The 21,486-nt window shown below is 40.8% G+C and overlaps 1 protein-coding gene across 6 annotated transcripts in view; it reads left to right on the plus strand.

The window, feature by feature from the left end:
• Window positions 1-6,182: 6,182 nt before the first annotated feature.
• The window catches only part of LOC122888504 (integrin alpha-5-like), a 113,240-nt gene continuing 97,936 nt past the window's right edge, over window positions 6,183-21,486 (plus strand). For 3 of the 6 annotated variants that reach the window (XM_044223037.1, XM_044223053.1, XM_044223064.1), the window contains exons 1-3: window positions 6,184-6,499; window positions 17,449-17,573; window positions 20,693-20,817. In XM_044223037.1, the coding sequence (XP_044078972.1) occupies window positions 6,300-6,499; window positions 17,449-17,573; window positions 20,693-20,817 (450 nt within the window). In that variant the 5' untranslated portion in view covers window positions 6,184-6,299. Of the gene's footprint in view, window positions 6,500-17,448; window positions 17,574-20,692; window positions 20,818-21,486 lie in introns of all 6 variants that reach the window. The other 3 variants (XM_044223073.1, XM_044223081.1, XM_044223044.1) reach the window with 2 other exon arrangements.

The raw sequence follows: 21,486 nt of genomic DNA on the forward strand, positions 1-21,486 counted from the left end.
GACAATGCCAAAATGCTGATGTCGTCACGGAATTGTATGTTAAAATTTCAACTTTCTCAGAGCACTTTAAGGACTTTGCGTCAATGTCGACATATATGTTTAGTGTCAAAGTTCATCTATCTACGAAAACATCTACAATTCCATGAAAGCTGGTGAACTCCATCCACTGATGAAGATCATGTGATATGATTGGAAACTTCAGAAGAACTACTAAACAGATCTTGAGATTGTTATTATTAACGGCTATTTTCGAAGGTCAAACATACATTTTGAACCTCATTTTTTCAACACAGATTGAAACATTCTTATTCAATGATGGTGAATGGTGAACTGCATAGACATTTTTGAGTAAACAAGGTGAATAACTTTGTACCAATGATTTTGTCTCTCGTGACTTCAGGTGATGAATGAGACAAACTTCTGCAATGAGGGAACAGTCCTTGAAAAGGTGCATTTCAAGGAAATCACTAACTTTAATGCAATAGCTGGAGTCAATGGTTTGGAGGCAGGAATAAAGGTTGGAGCGAAAGTGTGCCTGGGGTCTGTCCTGTTGCGGATGAGAATATACTGTTGCATGACTGTCAAAGTCTCCACAAAGTATTATTGGATTAAACCTCATTCTGCACCATTCCTGCTAAATGAAGTCTCCACAGTGACACAGGGACTGTAATACTGGCCTGACTTGGATTAGAATCCTCTTTGCCCCTGATTCAAGATCTGTTTAAGTAGCAAAGGTTTTTTTGTGATTCTCTTATGAAACAACATCTGGTTATTAAGTAGTTTACAACTTACATGGCCTCTGATTTACAGCTGTTTTTACCAATGAAGTGGAGAATACATTTTCTTTCTCTGGAACATTTTAATAAAACCCAATACGAAGATATTTACCACAATTAATAGTTCTTTTAACTTACAGGAAGCCTGCCGTCAGGTGGATGTAGGCATGGTTGTCTGTTGATAACAGCAGTTTAGGCTTTTAAATTTCCTTGGTGGTACTTATCAAAAGCAGAATAATGAAGGATTTACAGTATGTTGCATTTCCTTTCTGGGCATACTCCATCCTTCTTAAGAAAAACATTTTATTCTTGGGTTTCATTCTTTCTGCAGTGAAAATGTGCCAGTGACTGAGATTGACAGAGAAACCATATATTACTGCAGATTACTGTTGACACTTCTCAGTGGAATATTTTTCAGGCCACCTGTGGGAATACACACTGAAAGATCGGGACAAGGGGAACCACAAACAAGTCTCCCCTGTTGATAGAAATCCAACAGTAACTGTTTATAGTAGTACATTCTGTTTATTTATAGAAGAGTTGCTATGCCACTAAAAGGTTAATATTGAAAGGTTTATTCACAGTGGAAGGGCTCTGGGCCCTGCTCCAATATGAATATAATGCATTGTTACTTGTCTTTTTCTCCATGAGGTGCCTTTATCTAGGCGAGAACATCTCAGATGCCTGTTTCTTCTCCACTGGCCTTGTTCTGCTCTGCTTGTTTGCGGTGTGAGTTTTCCTCGTGGCTACTCTGGGGAATAGGTGTGTAGGTTACACAGGGCTAAGTGCTGTTTTAGCTCAGGTCCATAAACAAGTAGTGTTGTGTTGACGAGGCGGATGATAGATAAACTTGTGCGAGGACTCTGGGAGAGCTATGGAGTTTCAACCACTGCATGGTCACATTCCTCACCCTTAGAACTTTCACTGCTGTATGTTTGCAAATGCATATGTTTCTAGTTCAACTTCATACTTCTGTGTATACAAAGATTTTCAACAGAATGAAAAGTTCTCTTTGATAGTCTACATAGATCATACACTTGCACTGATATAGAAAAAAGATTGCAGAGACACAGGTAGGAAATGTGAAACACCATGAATGAATAAGTAACTCTGTGGAAAAGAAGAGGGGAAATCTTTAATCTTTATTTCTTCCCGTAACGATATTCTTTTTCCTCTTCCCCCACTACTCAGGAAGATTGAAGGTCAGGGAAAGGTTATGCTTAGCAACACAAAAACAACCTTGGAGCTGGTCGTGAGTGATCGTGTTGCTCAATGACACTTAAGCAGGGTGGATGCTTGCTGACATAGGAGTTTGATCACAGGTCCGTCAGTATTCCAACCTATAACACCACCTCAAAAATGTCTTAATGTTAACATTAGTTGAGGATCTTTAAACCTGATTTTTTTTTTACACTTGGGTGCAGCACAACAAGCTGTAAACACAACACTGACATACTGTATATACAACTTATTAAGTTGTTATGGCGAACTGTTAGCTAACAGCCTATCTCTCTGCCTATTTACAACAGACAGCATTAGCATTGATTTGGAGTTGTGTTTGTGTCCAACTGATGAACGTAAGTCCAATATTCACTCTCTTTTAGCTCTGTTTTTGGTCTCCACCAACTCCTGAGGGAAATATCTGGCTCTTTAGCTGCTAAATGCTATGTGCTATGTGTACGTTCACCAGCTAGTTGCTAACATTGTCTGTTTGCTGTTTGGTGCTGGACAGGTAATGTAGTGGATATATCCGTTTTTTTAAGTTTTTTTCTTGAAAACAGCTGCTTGCTGCTGTTGGAAAGGAAGTTGATGATAGCTGTGAAAGGGAGCCAAAACATTTAAGTTGGGGGCGGTAAAACCAAAACAATGAGCTGAAAGACGCTAAAAACACTCCATAAGGGAACTACAGAGTTGGGTGATGATTCCCTGTGGGTTTGTCCCTATGAGTGGCATCTTTCACATTAAATATAGTAGTAATAATTTCATCCATTGTTAATGTAAAAATATTGATTGGTGCATCTTTAAAGGTTTCCTGTGGAGTATTTGACTTCTAATATTGCCATGGAGCTTTTTGTCTATGAAAGGGTCCCCGTCTTTGTTTATCTTGTGCACACACACAGGGATGCAAGCATTGTTTACATGGATGTAAACAATGCAATCACAATTCCAGTGATGTGCTGGGACCTTCTGTTTTGTCTGGGGAAAGAGGGACTCCAAGCTTGTGGAATGCGGAAGTGAGGGTGTGAAGACCGTGAGCTGGAGGTGAAGATGGTGGCATGCAAAATAGGTCTACCCAACCAGCAGACAAAAAATTCAACCCACGGCAACACTTCAAAAGTAGCCTAATTCTGCGGGAAAACCACAGACCTGGTAACCCTGGTCAGCTGGTGTTGGGCAGGTAATATACAGTGGGTTTATCAAAGCTTTTTGCTGAGAACAGCTGCCTGCAGTTGCTGGGAACGGGGTTGATGAGAATGGTGAGAGTTAAACAAAACAGTAAAGTTGCAGGCCGTAAAACCAAAACAATGAGCAAAAAGATACTAAAACACTTCGGAGAGCTGAGGAGAACTGCAGAGTTGGGTGATAATTCTCTGTAGTTTTGTAACTATGAGTGACACCTTTCATATTAAACATAGTCATTTGAACCATTGTTAATATAAAAATATTGATAAATGCATCTTTAAATTGCATATACTTTAAATAACAATGATGTGTTCCAGAGTGTACCATGTTTTTTTAGAATAATTAGCATGTTTTCTTATCTTCCATGAAAATGGGTTTAAATTTAATTTGCAAGTAGCAATTTAGTAAGTTAAATTTGCAGTTTCCATTCAGGAACCAACTCACAGATGCTAGAGTTTCCCACAAGCACTAGAATGCACCAACACAAATGCTAGACTTGAGTTTCTATATTTGCTCTCATTTCTGGCAGCTACAAAGCTCTCCCTACCCCCATTTTGGTCAATCAGACTTTATTTCCCTGCTTGTCCTGCCTACTTACACCCAGCTGATAAAAGAGGGTCAAACCATCAGTAAGAACAGTTAAAGTGTGGACAGATGAAGCCACAGCAGCTCTACAGGACTGTTTTGAGTGCACAGACTGGCTCATGTTCAGAGATGCCGCCACCCAGGAGAACCACATCAACCTTGAGGAATAAACATCATCAGTGACATCATACATCAGCAAATGTGTTGATGTGGTGATCACAAAGACAACATAATCATTCCCCAACCAGAAAGCTTGGATGAATGGAGAGGCAATGTGTTGATGATGTGGTGATCACAAAGACAATATAATCATTCCCCAACCAGAAAGCTTGGATGAATGGAGAGGTGAGGGCTCTACTCAGACGTGAGGGCTCTACTCTTTGAAAGCTGGCATTAAGGAGGCAAAGTGAAGACATCAGGAGACACTGGAGAGAGACCTCAACACCAACAACGCCTAAGATATGTGGCAGGCGATCAAAAATATCACAGGCTACAAAAGCAGGAGCGCCCCCATTATGTGTGAGGCCACGTTACCAGATGAGCTAAACCCATTTTATGCTTGTTTTGATCTCCTAAATAAAGCTGTCAAGTCTATTCCGCTTCCAGTTGACCGGCCACTGTCAGTATCCACAGTGGATGTGAGAAGAATCCCTGTACCTAAAAATTCTGCATTATCTAGTCTAAACGACTACCGCCCTGTGGCACTCACTCTCATTCTGATGAAGTGCTTCGAGAAATTGGTTCTCCAGCACATAAAGACCAACATCAACCAACCAATTTTTGTAACACAATTATAATAATTTATTTCTGAGCTGAATGTTTTGAATGTCAGCGTCCATTTTATCTTGACCATAACATGGTCTTTACATACAAATGTGATAATCCGAGGTATCATCTGTTGTCTGCCTTCTTGTGTGCACTGCCAAATACACCATCTCCACCTGCTTGTGCAACATGACTGGCTGCTGTCGGATTGTTTCAAAATATATCCATTGTCAGAAAAATGAGAAGTTGAAAAGTTGCTACACACTTTTATAACATAATTTTTTTATAACAAGATTTTGTCTTTGGGCTTGGGGAGGACACCAAGTAATTTCAAGTCAAAATGGTTAAGTTCAAGTAAAGTCATGAGTCATTGGTGTTAGTCATGGTCAAAATGCAAGTCTGTTTTGATTTGGTCAAGTTAAGGGTCAGTCAAGTCATCTGATTATTGATCATCATTTTGATTAATTGTATAATTTGACACAGATTGTTACTTTAAAGCGGCTATAATCAAGATTTTTATGATAACGTATCAAATGATGTGAGAGGCATTACTCGTAGTGATTAACCTACAGAGAATTATCACCTGAATCTGCAGCTCCCCTCAGCTTTATAGTGAGTTTCAGCTCATTGTTTAGCTGTCCGGCACACAACTTTACTGTTTTGGTTCACTCTCACCACTTTCATAGCATTGTTTTCTGCAGCTGTTTACAGAGAAAAAGCTCTAAAAACCCATACCTGTAGTTATTGCAGGTTTAAATCAAACTTCATTACATTGCACAGATGATGAAATAAAAACTTTTTCACAGCACACATTTTGACTTGTAGTAAGAAAAAGTGTAACAGGTGTAACTATTAACATGAACGATGGATCAGTTCTATTCAGTGTCTCAGTAAGCCATTCCAGTGAGCCATCATCATGCACAATACCAGAGCACTTGGAACTGGCAGCCATTGTCAATGATATTAATTGCACCTCTCCATTTCCTACTCTGACATGTTAAAATGTCTGCCATGAAATGCCAATGGAAACTTCTTATTATGTAATACAATCAGAATCAGAAATACTTTATTGATCCCCAAAGGGAAACTCTTTGTTACAGCAGCTCGCCTTTACGTCAGTGCACACAGGAGAAAGTATTAGCAAAAAAATATAATACAATACACTATAAAAACAGGTCAGTAAATAAATTAAGTACCAGGTGGATATAAAATAAGTGTGAGATACCAAGTGGGTTTACCGGTTGATGATGATAATACAGTAAAATAATACAATGTAATAATATAAGTAATAAGTAGTGGTGCAAATACTGTCGAGTTAAGTGTAGCTTATTGATATACAAGTATACAAGTTTGCATACATGGTTTTCTCAGTATGTTTTCTATCATCTCCTTTTATTAAACATGGCAATCCTATTAGATTTTACATGTGTTTGTAATACTTAATGATGTTTGTACTGACTGTACCATATTCAATTTTCTGCCTCATTTGACATTAGTCTAATAAAAGATTGAAGTTTTGCTGTTGTGATTCTGTGTCTTGTCGTGTTTTACAACATTGCAACAGTCTTTTTTTCTTTGGGGAGCAGACTGCCTGGTAATATTTAAAGCTCCACCCCAAATGAGGTTGCAATGATTCCCCCCTCCCTCCTTCAGTCTCTCTGACTGTCTTGCCTTTCTTTACGACCCTAACTGTCCTGCATAAGGAACAGCACGGATGATGCGTGTTGCGCTTCAATTATTCAATGAAAGAAGAATCGCGCAAAAGAAGAGATGGGCACCGTTGCTGGACTTTCACCTACCCGGTCAATGGCAAAATGTTGTCAGTACACCGTGTGGATTGTACCTGTAGTGGTGGTTGTGCTCCAGCTTTGCGCTGCTTTTAACTTGGACACGGAGAAACGCGTCGTTTTCACGGGACCACGGGGGAGTTATTTTGGCTATTCAGTGGAGTTCTTAAGTAACTCATCCAGGTAAAGTCTTTACGCATCATCACAAAGCTTGATGTAGTCTCTCATGTTGGCAAGTCAGCTGGAGAAAGTTTACAGCATTCACTACAGGTCAAAATCACTACTTTGTAACACTATAATATTACTATGGGAAGCATATGACCTCTTCAGTGGTAGTGGCCTTATTGTACCTTAAAATCTTGTCCCTTTTTTTCTTACAGGGTCTGTTTGACTACCTTACAAAGTGGCATTTACATTTTTTCTCTCTTAGGGCATCCTTATAATATTATGCTACTACACATTATAATATTCCTACAATATTCTAGTTGTGCCTGTGCTTCTAAAGAGTCGGTTCTGACATACTTAATATGTTTTATATTGTGCAATAATTGGTGTGAGTGAAGAGGATGCAGAGGACAGGGTTAGATGGAGGCACATGATTCGCTGTGGCGACCCCTGAAAGGGAACAGTCGAAAGGAAAAGAAGATTGTGCAATATCTACAATGTAGTGTAGGCTATTCCTATATTATTCCAATCACTTATATGATCTTATAATATACATTTAGGGACTTTTGTTGTTGATGATGTGTTCGCACAGCAGCCTAAATTGTCTTTTAAGTTTACTATAGGTTTTTAGGCTGTCTCATTACAAAAAAATCAGAAAACATTTTAAACAACATTTTAAAGTTTAACAGTAGTCTTTTGAATATATTTCATAGTGATACAGTGATGGAAATGTTAGGGCATAAAGTTAAATGCCACTCATGTAGGAATACATCTCTTTCTTTTCTCTCTCTCTCTCTCTCTCTCTCTCTCTCTCTCTCTCGCTCTCTTTCTCACACACACACACACACAAACACACACGCGCGCGCACACACACTGGATTCCAGCCCAAGTATGATTGGAAACAGACATACAAGTCTGTGTGTGTGATTCAGAGAGGAGGGGGTTAACCTACAGCAAAGTAAGGAATATGATAATCTTCTTCTGAATATATACTAAAGGGACAGCAGGGGTTTCTTGCTGTTTTTTGTTGACATATGAGGAACTGCTGAGTGAGATAAAGTCAAAGATCAGACATGTTCTTCCTACAGACACAGCATGTATCACCACCTGTTTTGGCTCACTGAGAAAACTCTTCTCTTGGCACTAATGTGGGACACACACACACACACACACACAGTCATAATTCAAAAGTATCTTGGATATGAATGAGATGTGAAGTATATCAACCAAGCCTGATGGCTTTTTTATTTTCCAAAAAATATATACCCGGCGATCTTTGAAAAACAGAAAAGAAAGGACATATGTCATTTTGGATACCTGGATAGGAAACATAGTTGCAACTTGAGAAATTGGTTAAAACATTATTTATCGCAGACGTAATATTTCCATCCACGTGTTTGGAAGTCTTTGAGGATTTTGGAAATACCTTTTAGAATGGCAGTAAGTTTTGTTAAATGACCTTCTGAGTTTTTCAAAAATCGCAGGGTATTTTTTGGAATATCGGATGCTTAGCTTTGTGACTTGAATTTAATGGTAATACATGAGAGGCACAAAAGGGCTAGACACAGACAAAGTCTGAAGATAATATAATATACAAAAAAATATTGATGGTGTAGGTTGGTACAATAATATAATGACTTACAGGGTTCCTTTTGGGTTAAGATAGTCTCTCTGTTGCAGTGGATTTGTTGTCAAATGTATGCTACTGTCATACAGTAGAATAGCTGTACTTTAAAGTCCCTATTCTGAATTCAGGCTTAGAAAAAACTCAGTGAAAGTGGGACGCTAAGCTAATGTTAGCAAACTTTAGATAGATATTGCTTTGTAACCAGGGCTGCCAACTTTTCAATTTACTTTGGAGTGAGATTCGGAATCTGTGAAGCTGGTGCATTTTATGAGTAGGGCTTCTGTGACATTACCCACCACAGGTGTTGGGGTCATCACTCCTCCACCCCCAGGAATTTTGTTTATAGAGTTCAGCAGCCAAATTCACAATTTTAAAGCATTTATAGATGAAAAGCCAAGTCAATAATCATGGTCAATGATGAGTAATTATGGTTGATCAGCATACTAGCCAACCTCCAGACATCATAGCCTAAATCAGGAGACCAAACCTAACTAGGGTATCTGGGAAAAATTGTTAATTTCAGAGACAGAGATTTATGGAATTTGTGTAAAAGTGTGTGTGTGTGTGTGTGTGTGTGTGTGTGTGTGGGGGATTTGAATACTGTTTGCATTTGTATTCTGCATTTGCACATGCTTTTATCATATTCTCAGCACATTATTTATAGCACTATCACCAGATAGTTGTTATGGCAACACCAGCGCATGCAGATGAATCCTTCAAACTTCACTACATTTTTGTTTTAATTTGCTATTTTTTGCGTTTATTACTGAAGCACCTACTACTTATGACAGAGATACACTTATCAACATCGGAAAAGGAAGTGCAGGGATTGAATTTATTGCAGCGGCCCTTGAGACGATCACTGCTCATGGAATCTCCCGTCCAGACAACCAGACCAGCCGGACCAAATGTCACCACAAGTGGAATGATCGAACCAGGAAGAGAGGGAAGAGAGCTGGGATAATAGCTAAGCTAACCAAGGTCGGGCCTAAGGCTATTCCACTACCCAGACTACTCCTGGCTAATGTCAGGTTGCAGGAAAATAAAATGGATAAAATAAGACTCAGGCTAACCCAGCAACAGGAAATCAGAGACTGCTGTGCCCTCATCTTTACTGAGACCTGGTTGCCCTTGATGGGTGAAGCGTGTTCCACGCTGACAGAATACAAGACTCCGGTAAGACGAGAGGAGGCGGTCTCTGTGTTTACATCAATGATGCCTGGTGCTCAAACTCAGTCAAAGTGGATGGACAATGTTTACCAGATGTGGAATTTTAATTGTTAAGATTTTGACCATATTATCAGCCCAGAGAATTCACCAGTGTTTTTGTTGCTGCTGTTTACATTCCTCCAGATGCAAATTCAAAAAATGCACTAAAGGAACTGTATGAGGTGATCAGCAGTCACATGATAAAACAACCAGATGGTTTTTTTATTGTAGCTGGTGATTTTAATCAAACAGACCTCAGAACTGTCTACCTAAATTTCACCAGCATGTCCACATCCCCATCAGGGGAACAAATACACTGGACCATGTTTATACGAACATTTGTGGCAGCTACAAAGCTCTCTCCCGTCCTCATCATATTTCCCTGCTTCTCCTACCTTACACCCAGCTGATAAAAGAGGGTCAAACCATCAGTAAGAACAGTTGAAAGTGTGGACAGATGAAGCTACAGCAGCTCTACAAGACTGTTTTGAGTGCACAGACTGGCACAGAGAGGCTGCCAACCAGGAGAACCACATCAATCTTGAGGAATATACAGCATCAGTGACATCATTCATCAGCAAATGTCTTGATTATGTGGTGATCACAAAGACAATAAAATCATTCCCCAATCAGAAAGCCTGGATGAATGGAGAGGTGAGGGCTCTATCCATAGCCAAAAAAGCTGTCTTTCAGTCAGGGGATAAGGAAGCATACAACACTGCAAGACTGAAAGCTGGCATCGAGGAGGCAAAGCGGAGACATCAGGAGAGACTGGAGAGAGACCTCAACACCAACAATACCAGAGATATGTGACAGGTGTTGTAGCAGGCGATCAAAAATATCACAGGCTACAAAAGCAGGAGCGCCCTCATTATGTGTGAGGGCACGTTACCAGATGAGCTATACACATTTTATGCTTATTTTGATCTCCTAAATAGTCAGCTGTAAAGTCAATTGTGCCTCCAATGGACCAGCCACTGTCAGTATCCACAGCGGATGTGAGAAGAATCCTGCTGAGATTGAATATGAGTAAAGCTGCTGGGCCTGATAACACCCCTGGCCATGTACTAAAAACATGTGCCAACCAGCTAGTGGATGTTATTACTGACATTTTTAACATATCACTTGTCAAAGGAGATTGTTCCGACCTGCTTCAAGACAGTCACCATCATCCCTGTGCCTAAAAAGTCTGTGGTATCTAGTCTAAATGACTATTGCCCTGTGGCACCCATTCAAGTGCTTTGAGAAATTGGTTCTCCAGTGCATAAAGACCAGCACCCCAACCAGCCTGGACCCTCACCAGTTTGCTTTCAGAACCAACATATCCACAGAGGATATCCACAAACGTAGCTTTCTGTGCTTGAGTACCACACTCTGCAACTAGATATTGGGCTTCCTCACAAACAGACCCCAGACAGTTTGCCTTGGCAATCACACCTCTTCCACTCTAGTGCTGAACACCGGAGCCCCTCAGGGCTGTGTGCTCAGCCCCCTCCTGTTCACGCTGTACACCCATGACTGCAACCCCAGACATGGAGACAACTCTGTTGTGAAGTTTGAAGATGACACCACCATTATCATCTGGATTTCAAACAATGATGACACTTCATATCGGGAGGAAATCAACAATCTTGCAGAGTAGTCCACAGAAAACGACCTACTGCTCAACATCAGCTAAACCAAGGAGTTGATTGTTGATTTTCGGAAAAAGGAGGCAAAGACACACACCCCTGTCTACATCAGGGGAACTGACTTGGAGCAGGTGAACAGTTTCAGGTTCCTGGGAATCAGCATCACAGAGAACCTGGCATGGTTATCTCACATCTCCACCCTGGTAAAGAAAGCTCAGAAACGGCTGTATTTCATAAGGAAACTTAAAAAGGCAAAATTCCCGTGCCAAGTTCTTGTTAATTTTTACTTTTTAGGAGCAATAGAAAGCATCCTGACTGGAAACATCACAAACTGTCATGGGATGTGCACGGTCCAGGACAGGAGGGCTCTGCAGCGGGTGATTAAAACTGCTCAGAAGATCAACGGTATCCATCTACCGAGTATTAGTAATATTGGTGAGGTGTGGTGCCTGCGCAGAGCCCACAGGATACTGAAAAACAGTACCCACCCCAGCCACAGCCTGTTCACCCTGCTTCCATTGTTACAGACAGACAGGCAGGGGACACCGAGATGGAGACAGATAGTTCTTTATTGGATTACAGCCAGATAGTACAGGTGTGCAGGTATGGAGATAGGGAAATCTGTAGGAGGGAAGACTCGCGGGTGTGGAGATCGCTGGAGAGGGAGAGCGCTGGAGAGAGAGCACTGGAGAGGGAGATCACTGGAGAAGGGGATTGATTGCTGGAGAGGGAGATCGCTGGAGAGGGAGATCGCTGGGAAAGGTGATTGGCGTAATGCCGAGTAGCATGGGGAGTCCTAGTTACAAATGAGGTCGGACACTGACTGAGGTGAGCACTGGGTTTTTGTGCAGGCTGTGATTGGGAGCTAATGGGGAGCAGGAGTGTGATAGGGAGCAGGTGTGGATGATTAGTACATGGTGGAGCCTGGCGTATCCGTGACATCCATCTGGCAAGAGATACAGAAGTATCTGCTGCCGTACCACCAGACTCCAGAGCAGCTTCTTCCCTGAGACTGTGAGACTCCTTAATTCATCCTCAGCACTCCACCATGTAAAATTGTTTTATCTCTATGACTTATTATTCATCATCTACTGTATATAATTCTTTGTATTTAACCTCTGTGTCACAGACACACCAGGCTCCCCTTCACTTCGCACTCCAGGCTCCCCTTCACATCGCACTCCCTCTCCTGAATACTAATGCTAAGCACCTGTCACCTCGTGCACACCTGCAGCCAATTAGCATTCCACTCCCCTATATAACCCAGCTCCTCACCACAGTCTGTGTCCGGTCTCGTTAATGACAAAGGATAGAACGCTAGTTCTAAACGCCTTGGACTCACTTTTCCTGAACCGACTCTACTACCAGCCACCAGTACCTCTTCTCCGGCTCCTTCGTGCTCCTGTCCTCCGTGTGTGTCACTCCAGCTGCAGTCCCCGTGTGTCTCCAGTCCTCCGTGAGTTATCCACTCCAGCTCCTGGTCCCGTGTGTCTCTCGTCTTCCGTGTTTGTCGCTCCAGTCTCCTGGCCCGTGTGGACCAACTCCTCTGTGCTCCGCCACTCTACTCCAGAGTTCTGCCATCTCCATTCAAAGGACAGTATACTTCCCTTCATTATCTATCTACGCTCTTTGTGCTACAATAAACTATATCATACCCTTCCTTGTGTCTCCGGCCAGTTCTGTCCGTAACACTCTGTTTCTGTGAATAGCATAAAGGGAACTGCAACTTAAATCTCATTTCACAACACTATGTTGTGAAATTATAAATAAATGTGCCTTGTACCTTGCATAATGTTCCATTTGTAACTTTAATTACAACATATAAGAAATGTATCAAAATATGAAAAGAACACACACTGTCAATAGTTTTATCAAGATCACTGTGAATGAGTCTAGTACTCTTTTTTTATGAGGAGTACATTATGACTATACCTTCTCACTGTAACTCAAAATAGATTCCTTTTTTACTCCCTTTTAAAAAAATATAAAAATAAAAAAACATTGTATAGGTACCATCTCATTGTCTTAAATTTAACTCTACCAGTAACGTTACCACTCTAGTCACAAACTGTCTGTGACTCACAGCACAAGACTGGATCCACTTGATTATGCATCAGCTGGGCGGAGTTGATTTGTGCCACAACGTTATCAGTTATAAATTTGTTTTTCACAGTGTGAGAAGAGTCTCATGGTCAATGCGTGAGAGTTGGCAGCCCTGATTTAATTGTCACTTGTTGCCACATTGCCGTTGTTTCAGTTCAGCAGTTTCAGTAGTCTCACTTTGTTGTATTGTTAGTCAACCCGGAGAACCAGGAAGGCAGGAGTAGGACCCAAAGGCAGACTCACAAGCATAACAGGTGCAGCTTAAACCATTTAATAAAGACAAAAGGCTTCCAGCATGGAGAGGCAGGCATTAACCAAAAAATAGTAGGAACGCAGTCCAACAAAGGCAAACCAGTCCAAGGGGAGCAAACAACAGAGTCCAACAATGCAGGCAAGGTCCAAATGAAACAAAGAAGTAATCCAAAACACAGTGGAGGGAACACAGGACACAAAGGCTGAGACACTTGACATAGAGACAATGTACAAATGATGAACTGACACTGAACAAAGAAAAAACAGGAAATAAAACAGGAAATAACAGGACAAAAACCCAAAACCACACTTTAAACTGAACAAACTGTTATCCAGCTAGCCAGCAGCCTCAATTAGCAAACAACTACTAGTAATGCTACCTACAATCACAGATATCTATCTGTTAGCATAAATACAATGTAGACACACCAAGTAATGTTTGTAGAATTTAGAAATACTGGTACTTAACTTATTTACATTTTAACTTTATTTTTTAACTTTACTCCAGTTAAGAGATAAGCTCATAAAATGTGATGCTTTGTGGTAGCTGAAAGTAGCCATAAGTATAATGGTACTTAGACTCTGTGTCACCTGGACAACATTAATGTAGCCTACTGATTGCAAGTTAACACGTGACAAATTTTTCAGAATGACTTCTTCTTAATTTTGATACTAGGAGTAATATTTTTCTTCTATGATGTTGTTGAGCCAAAACACACTCTCAGGCAGCTGTTCACAGCTGCTGTTGCTCAAGAGCAGAGGACCTCTGTAGGATGTGTTACATCACCTGAAAGCCCTTTATGGATGATGACGGAAATATAATGCTTATCAGTTGTTTCACTTTTCTATCTGCTTTATGATAACCTGCTGGAGAACAACTTGTAGCGGACGATACACAGCTGCTCCTGTAAGGTTAAACTACTCAGATCTTTGCCATATAAATCCGAGTTACACCTTGTCAGCTCTGTCTCAGTTTTCCCTCACTAACATCCTCAAGGGCTCACAATGTAAAAGCAATGTTGGTTTAATGAATGTAGATATTTTCAGTTTGCTTAACTAAGCTTCTGGCAGTTAGAGAACATGTTGGGTAATTACTGAGATGTTGATTTAGACCAGTGGTTCTCACACTTTTTCTGTCATGCCCCACTTCAAAAGCTGAAAAAAGTTCGTGCCCCCCCACCACATGTAAAAGGATTGAATTCTTATTAATCATATATTAACAATATTGTACTACGCCCCCTTTTGCTTGCAATAGTTTTGCTAACACTGAACAGTACCACATTTTGTTTTTGACCAAATTTATGTATTTAGACAGCTCACAATTAATATCATTGTGAATCTAGCGGTTCTTGTTTTGTGGTGGGTAAACTACGCATCAGGAAAAGGATGCTTTCCTCAGTGATGGAGATGTTTACTTTCTGCTGATGGGATTGTTTCTACTAGTTGTCATGCAGTCTGACAATTACTAGACTATTTGGCTGGAGTGAGCCTTGTTAAGAATTGCTCACCATGCCATCTCTGTTTTCACTATCTCAGCACACATGTCCAGTTTAAGCCACTAAGTCTACTTTAGGAGGCGGGCATCGAGTGTGTTTCAAAAGCGAGAAATGAGGGAGGTTTGGAACGTTTCAGCACATAGCTGGACTGGTAATAAGGGACTGAGTGATTTTTTTTTTTCAAAAAAGAGATATGTTATGGTTATTTTTAGTATAGTTGTCAGTGCTACATGCTTTCTTTAACTGTGACCAAAAGTAGACTGAGAGAGGTATTAAAACCCACCTTAAATATTGAGCTGTAATACTTAAGCTGTTCACCAGTTGCTATTAACAAAAACGAAAAATTATGAGCAAAGCCTGAACTCTTGTACTTCTTTGGTCTGTTGCTGTGTTATGGGGAAGCGTTGGTGGGGAATTTTCTATAGCACCCGGGCACAACAGACCCCCAAAAGCCTCCGCTAATTGAGTGGGTCTGAGATCTTTGAGATCTGAACAAATGTTGCAGTGACAATTCTGAAGGAGTGACCAGAGTACTGGATGGGAGAAATGCCACACAAAGAGTATGTGGCAGGAGTGCTGGTGGAACCAGAATCAAGTAGCACTTTTCCGGACTCAGAGATAAATAGAGAATCTGTCATAGTTAGCTGGGATTTCCTGAATTGCAAGAAGTTTGCAAGGGTCTCGATTCAGCAGTGATTGGGTTTTGAAGTAAAAGTCAGGTGTGAGCTGACTGGATTGATTGGTTTTGGTTTGCTTTAAGTAAATACCATGGTGTTGTCTGGAAATGCAGGCGTGACAGCATGGATCAAAGTGAAGGGTAGAGGCAGTGAATCCGGAGCATCTGAGGAAAACAAAAAAGCAAGTGAGAACATGGCTTCTACATTTTGAGCATCATGGGGGATGCTGTATCCAGAGCAGATGGTGTGGATGCAGACTGACAGCAAGTCTGTGATAAGAGGAAGGCGGCGAGGACTTGAGCTGGCTCTTGACGAAGAAGTCTTCTGAAAAGTGAAGTTATCTGAGGATGGCTGGAGGCCAGACCTGGGCTGCCGGTTAGGAGTTTAGAGAAGCTAAGCTGCTAGGGTAAACTTTTGTTGGTATGTGTTTTGATGGCCACAAAATGGCCGTAGCTAACAAAACAGATCATGGTTACGAGATCAAAGGATGGGTGGTAATGTTGTACTGGTCGTGAAGGTAGTCGAAACTCTTCCAAGCTGACAAGTAAGATGAGACAGTTGAGGGTGATATGATATCCCACAGAGGAGCAGAGCCTCTGAACTTCTGAAATAAGAAATAGGAAAGCAGTGGCGTTGGAATGACCGGGAAAATGAGCTGCACGGAGAACATATAGGTGTGTAATGTAGTGCCATGTTTGGCGCGTAAACGGTATGATGGATTGGTTGGAGTGAACTTTATTGAATATGGACTTGCGGGACCATTCGTGGCCCCACGGAATAGTTGCAGCTATTGTGGGGTAGAAGGAGCAGGGTCAGTGTACAGATGAATGTCGTATGGGTGAGTCAGTTGTACGTCGTAGCAGAAGTTGGTCCCATTCTGTTTGGTGAGGAGGCTAAACCAAACACAGAGTTCGGCAAGGCTCAGACTGTCCAGGGAGATGGAATGGTTAGTTTATTCACTGAAGATGGAAAACGATTGATAGTAAGTGAGAGATAAAGGCTCGAAGTCCATATTGGTGGGTGGATGGAGGCTTGTAGGGTGAAGTAGTAACGTTAGCTCACTTTTCTGAGTGTGCATGAGGTGATGTTGCGTGATCTCGGTTCTGGCGCAGAATACAAGAACGGAAAAGGAGTAGATGGGTTAGGTGGGTATTTATGGGAATGCCTGAAGTGGTGTGATTGAGGTGCGGTCCTGCTCCTGAAACTCTGCTAAATAGCTCCAATTAAAAACCTCCATGGTAAGTGATAATGATAGGGATCTGCAGAAATACAGCCACTGAGGTAATATCTGCAAACTGATCTTTAAATGTACTTTCAATACCCTTATGAAACAGTTGCGCTGTACCCTATAAGCCCCCATAAACAGGAGCACGGGATGATAAGGGAGAAGTCAGCCTTGGAACTACTTCTTTATGTTGGTACTAAGTGTTAATTATCAATTGTTTTCATAGCTTGCTTTCTCTACAGACTAAAATAGTTTGGTTTCCTCTCTGTCATGATTTTAGTTCTGATTAAAGGAATAGTTCAACATTTCGGGAAATACACTAATTGGCTTTCTTGCTAAGAGTTTGATGACAATATTAGTACCAGTCTCAAGTCTGTATGGTAAATATGAAGCTACAGCCAGAAGACGGTTAATGCTTTTTTTTACCTTTATGATATTCTCATCTAACTCACTGTTAAGAAAGTGAAAAAATTAATTTCTTTTTACAAATCCAAAGCCTACGTAGGGATCAAGAATCCAACCAATCACTGGCTCTACATTTACTTTTCAGCCCCTTTTTAGCCTTCAAATTCTTTGTCCAGATCCATGCTAATTTCATCAGCTTTGTGTATGACAAAAGTTTTTTAATAAGAGAAGTTAAATGCATATAATTATGGATCAAAACAATTTTTTCATGGTGTAATCTTTATTTTTTTCTGGACTTCATGATGTAATGTAAGATTTTTTGTTTTCCTTTCTGCTGTCTAGTATCAGTATTTTGATCGGCGCTCCGAAAGCCAACACCAGCCAACCCAACATCACTGAAGGAGGAGCTGTGTACTTGTGCCCCTGGAGCCAAACTAACTGCACCATTATCAACTTTGATAAGCAAGGTAGGGTGTCTTGTTAAACCTAAATTGATGATCGGCCTCTTTGTACCCACACAGATAAAAATGTGATCTGTGAAAAACCAAGCTCAATATTCAAAATCCAAGGGAGAAAATTTTCCCTACATCATAATCACAGCAGTAGTTGGTAACTCACATTGTTCCAGGATATAAAAATGTCACTTTTCCCAACGGCACTGTTACACAGTTGAGACAGGACTGTGTAGTAAACTCTCAGCTGTCTCTAACAGCCATAAAAGTGGCTGAAATAAGCTATAGGCAGCATTCTGTGACCCTGAGGTCAGAAGTGCGGCTCCCTGCCATTTTAGAGCTCCTAATCCAACGGTTCTGTCTTGATTGAAGCCAGTCTTTGATGTCTGTTCTGTGTTTTAATGGTGGCTGAGGCTTTCCTCCATGCGACCCCTCACTAAAGTCTCCATTTTGGGACATGGACTGTGTTTGTGGTGTTTTCACACAGCTTTGATTTCCTGCTGGACTCGAGCCCAGTGTTGTGAGTGCTCTTCAATTAGGGCAGAGTCATTACAAGGACAAGGACCCCAGAGGACCTAGGCTGCCCCCAGCTCTGCCAGAAAAATAATCACCTCCATCAGAAGGACCACCGTTTGAGGATCATAGGGTCTAACTTATCGTACGCTCTGACATGCTGATATCAAATGGTGGTTTACACAGACTGATAGTTGCGACTATGCAAACTCTGCGTACATAAATACACACCTACAAACTGTTTACAAACTGTCTATGCAGACAGCCTCTGAAATGTGATACATCGTAGAAAAAAAAAGTGAAACCCCACTTATGTTCACACACACACAGATTTAGGCACACATGCTCACGCTTTTACACTCAGTAGTCTTGCATTTCCCATTACAGGCATCAGGATTCATGGTGTGTTTGAGGTTACAGCCCAGATTCCATTAACCTATATTAACCCATAAAACAGGCACACTGAGTTGCAGCCAGGAGAGTTTAATGTCACTTCTCTGCTAGAGACAGCAGACACATATATTCGTTGGGATTTACAATGGTTAAAGGGGGCACCATATTGTGTAGGTGCAATCAATTAATTATGGCAATCAATTATATTATCAGAATTATCAAAGATTATCATAATAATTCAGTCTCATAAAATACACTAAACTATCAATTTGAAACTCAGATTAATAATTGAATTAATAACTACAACCAAAATTACCATTAATAGCTAGTAGGATGAAGGATTTGGAGTTCAACATATACAGTAAGAGGTTAGCAAATTATTCCCTCTTGTGCAACATTAAAGAAACCAGAATAATTATACACAATCATTTATTAAAAGATAATAAAAGGAAAAACACACAATATGAAGTCTAACTCTAAATGCATTAAACTACAGAACAAAGGGTGTGTGTGTGGGTGGGTGATCCAAAATGGCTGCTTGGATCCAAAATGGCGTTAAACAAAAAAAGATCTAATTCAAAATGGTGGGCTGAGCAGCGGCTGCATGGTTAGACAAGGAAAGGTAATTCAAATGGGCGGCTGAGCCATGTTTGAAAAGAATGTGGCTCTGTTAATGGTCAAATTGGAGTGGATGTCTGAACTGTGTTGAGTAAACGGTGCCAGGTTAGAAAGAGGATAGTTGCATGCAAGACCCTGTGTCTGTGTGAACATCACTAACGTCAACTTAACATGTAGCTACCAAAATAAAGTGAAAACACATCACAACAATAAAACTCAATGAACCAAATCAATACAGATACATTCACAAGAGTAACACAGTCCTGTGCTTAGCCTTGTACTCTGCTATGCTATGTTATGCCCAGTTATATGTCCAGTGGTCATGTTACTAGTCCGTAAAGGAAGAAGATGCTTTGAAGTCCCGCTTGTTAGCTGTCCATGTGGATGAGCCAGGTGGGGAAGAATTTTGGTTCAGATTGGAGAAAGGTCCTTGATATGCAGTCTGTTTGTGCAGATGGAGGAACCTGTCTCTCCGTCTGTTGTTCTCCTCAAAGTTAGTTCTTAAAGTTAGCTCACAGACTTTGTGTAGTAGCCGTTGGTGCTAACTAAGTATTGTTGCAGAAATCTTATGCAGGCCCTTGTGTCGTTGCTGTAACAGAGTTTGGTTCTGCTGTGTGTCTGCTCGAAGCAGGCCACACTGGTGGACATCTGCTGCTGAGCAGCTGTGCTGTAGATGAAGCCAAGAGGAAAAGAACAATGGCTGACCTGGGGTTTTGTTGACCTGGTGAAATTACGGGTCACAGGTCAGACTGACCAATGGTAGCTGGAAGCTGGGTCCATGGGGGAGTTCACACCTACGTGTGAATACCTGGAGGACTGTGGGAGACTGAGTTCAGTGACTCTCCTTTGTTTACAGAACAAAAGAGCATGTGGTCCCCTAATAAAAGTTCAGTTAAAGTCCCACAAATGACTGAATTCAAATGATGGAGTGCCAGTGGTCCTAACATATATCAGAAAATATACCACAGTAAAGCTTACACAGTTACAGGCACATTTTAGTATGATTAAAACTTTTTGGTGCTTAAACTGTGACTAAAGACAAGCTTTCTCACGTTGAAGATGTCAGGTTTTGTTAAATGACTTTTCAAGGATGCTGAATGACAAAAAAATGTTTTTCAGTGTAGGTGTGACAAAAATCCTGCATGTAGAAGAAATTATGATCTGACAGCAAATCCCAACATTACAAACTTTCATTTAATACCTGGAATATGATGTGAACTGGTTTTCCAAGTCAGGAACTTGACAAAGACCCTGGCAATGAAGTACAGCCATTTGGGTTACAGTAACAACAAAGTCCAAGTCCCTTTTAGCTATTTGATGTCTGCCATAGCATGGAGGATAGTTTAAGACTGCAGACCCTGGGAACAAGGCCATAAAATATCCATGTAAAAAGCCAAGAACATGTGGAGAACACTCTTATATGACAGCTCAAAAATCAAACACTGATGATAGGGGGATCTTTGACTTAAAATAGCAACTCATGACATCACTGAAGTTTCTTCCAAGTCCCAGTTTCTGAGGAAAGTGTAGCAACTATAAGTTAATCAGTCATAGAAGAGCTGCATGTAAATATACTCTAAAATGTGTTTTTCTCATCTATGTTCTTCTAGGTGATCGATATTTTTATATAAATGATGTGAACACTCAGGTTGAGTTCAAGTCCCATCAGTGGTTTGGAGCTACTGTGCGTTCCCATGGTAACAGCATCCTGGTAAGAATGGGTCAGGATTGGTTGGTCTGTTTGAACAATTTACCTACATTATGCTGTGTGATTACATGCTAAGCAAACTATTTGTTTAATTAATCTACTGTTGACAAGATATGTTTTAATGCACATTATCATCAAGCAACAGACTTTTACTGGAATTCTTCAATAGGGGGTATTAGGACTCCATGTGGGTTGCTTGATGTACTGTACAGGCCAGGTTGCAGAACATTTCTAAGACTGACTCCCTTAGTGCTTTGAAAATGAAAAAGTAAACTCACATGACAATCTGACAGTTCTCTTACCATATGTTTTGGTACTAAAATATATGCTGGATTCAAAAACTGACACGTCCCAGACATAAAGTCCAGTTGATAATTAATGTAGAAGACAGGAAATAAACAGTATTGTCCTTGTATTGCAGGGTAGACTAGTTGGCGCTAGTACCATAACCTTGCCTCAGATACTAACACAGTTTAAACGTTTTCATATTTCTAACAATCTGTTATCTCACAAAATCTAGTTGACTATTGTAATGTTACCCCTTGGCCATGGAAGTAGGTACGTCAGAGTACACATTGTTTCATCCATAACTTGCACTTGATCTTGTGTTTCTGGTTTTGGCCCAAAACCCCAAAGACCCAACCCTTTAATGATACCAAGTATGATTCTTACTGGTTCCCCATCAGACTGCTTCAG

The sequence above is a fragment of the Siniperca chuatsi genome, linkage group LG2 (assembly GCF_020085105.1).
Source record: "Siniperca chuatsi isolate FFG_IHB_CAS linkage group LG2, ASM2008510v1, whole genome shotgun sequence".
Lineage (NCBI taxonomy): Eukaryota > Metazoa > Chordata > Actinopteri > Centrarchiformes > Sinipercidae > Siniperca > Siniperca chuatsi.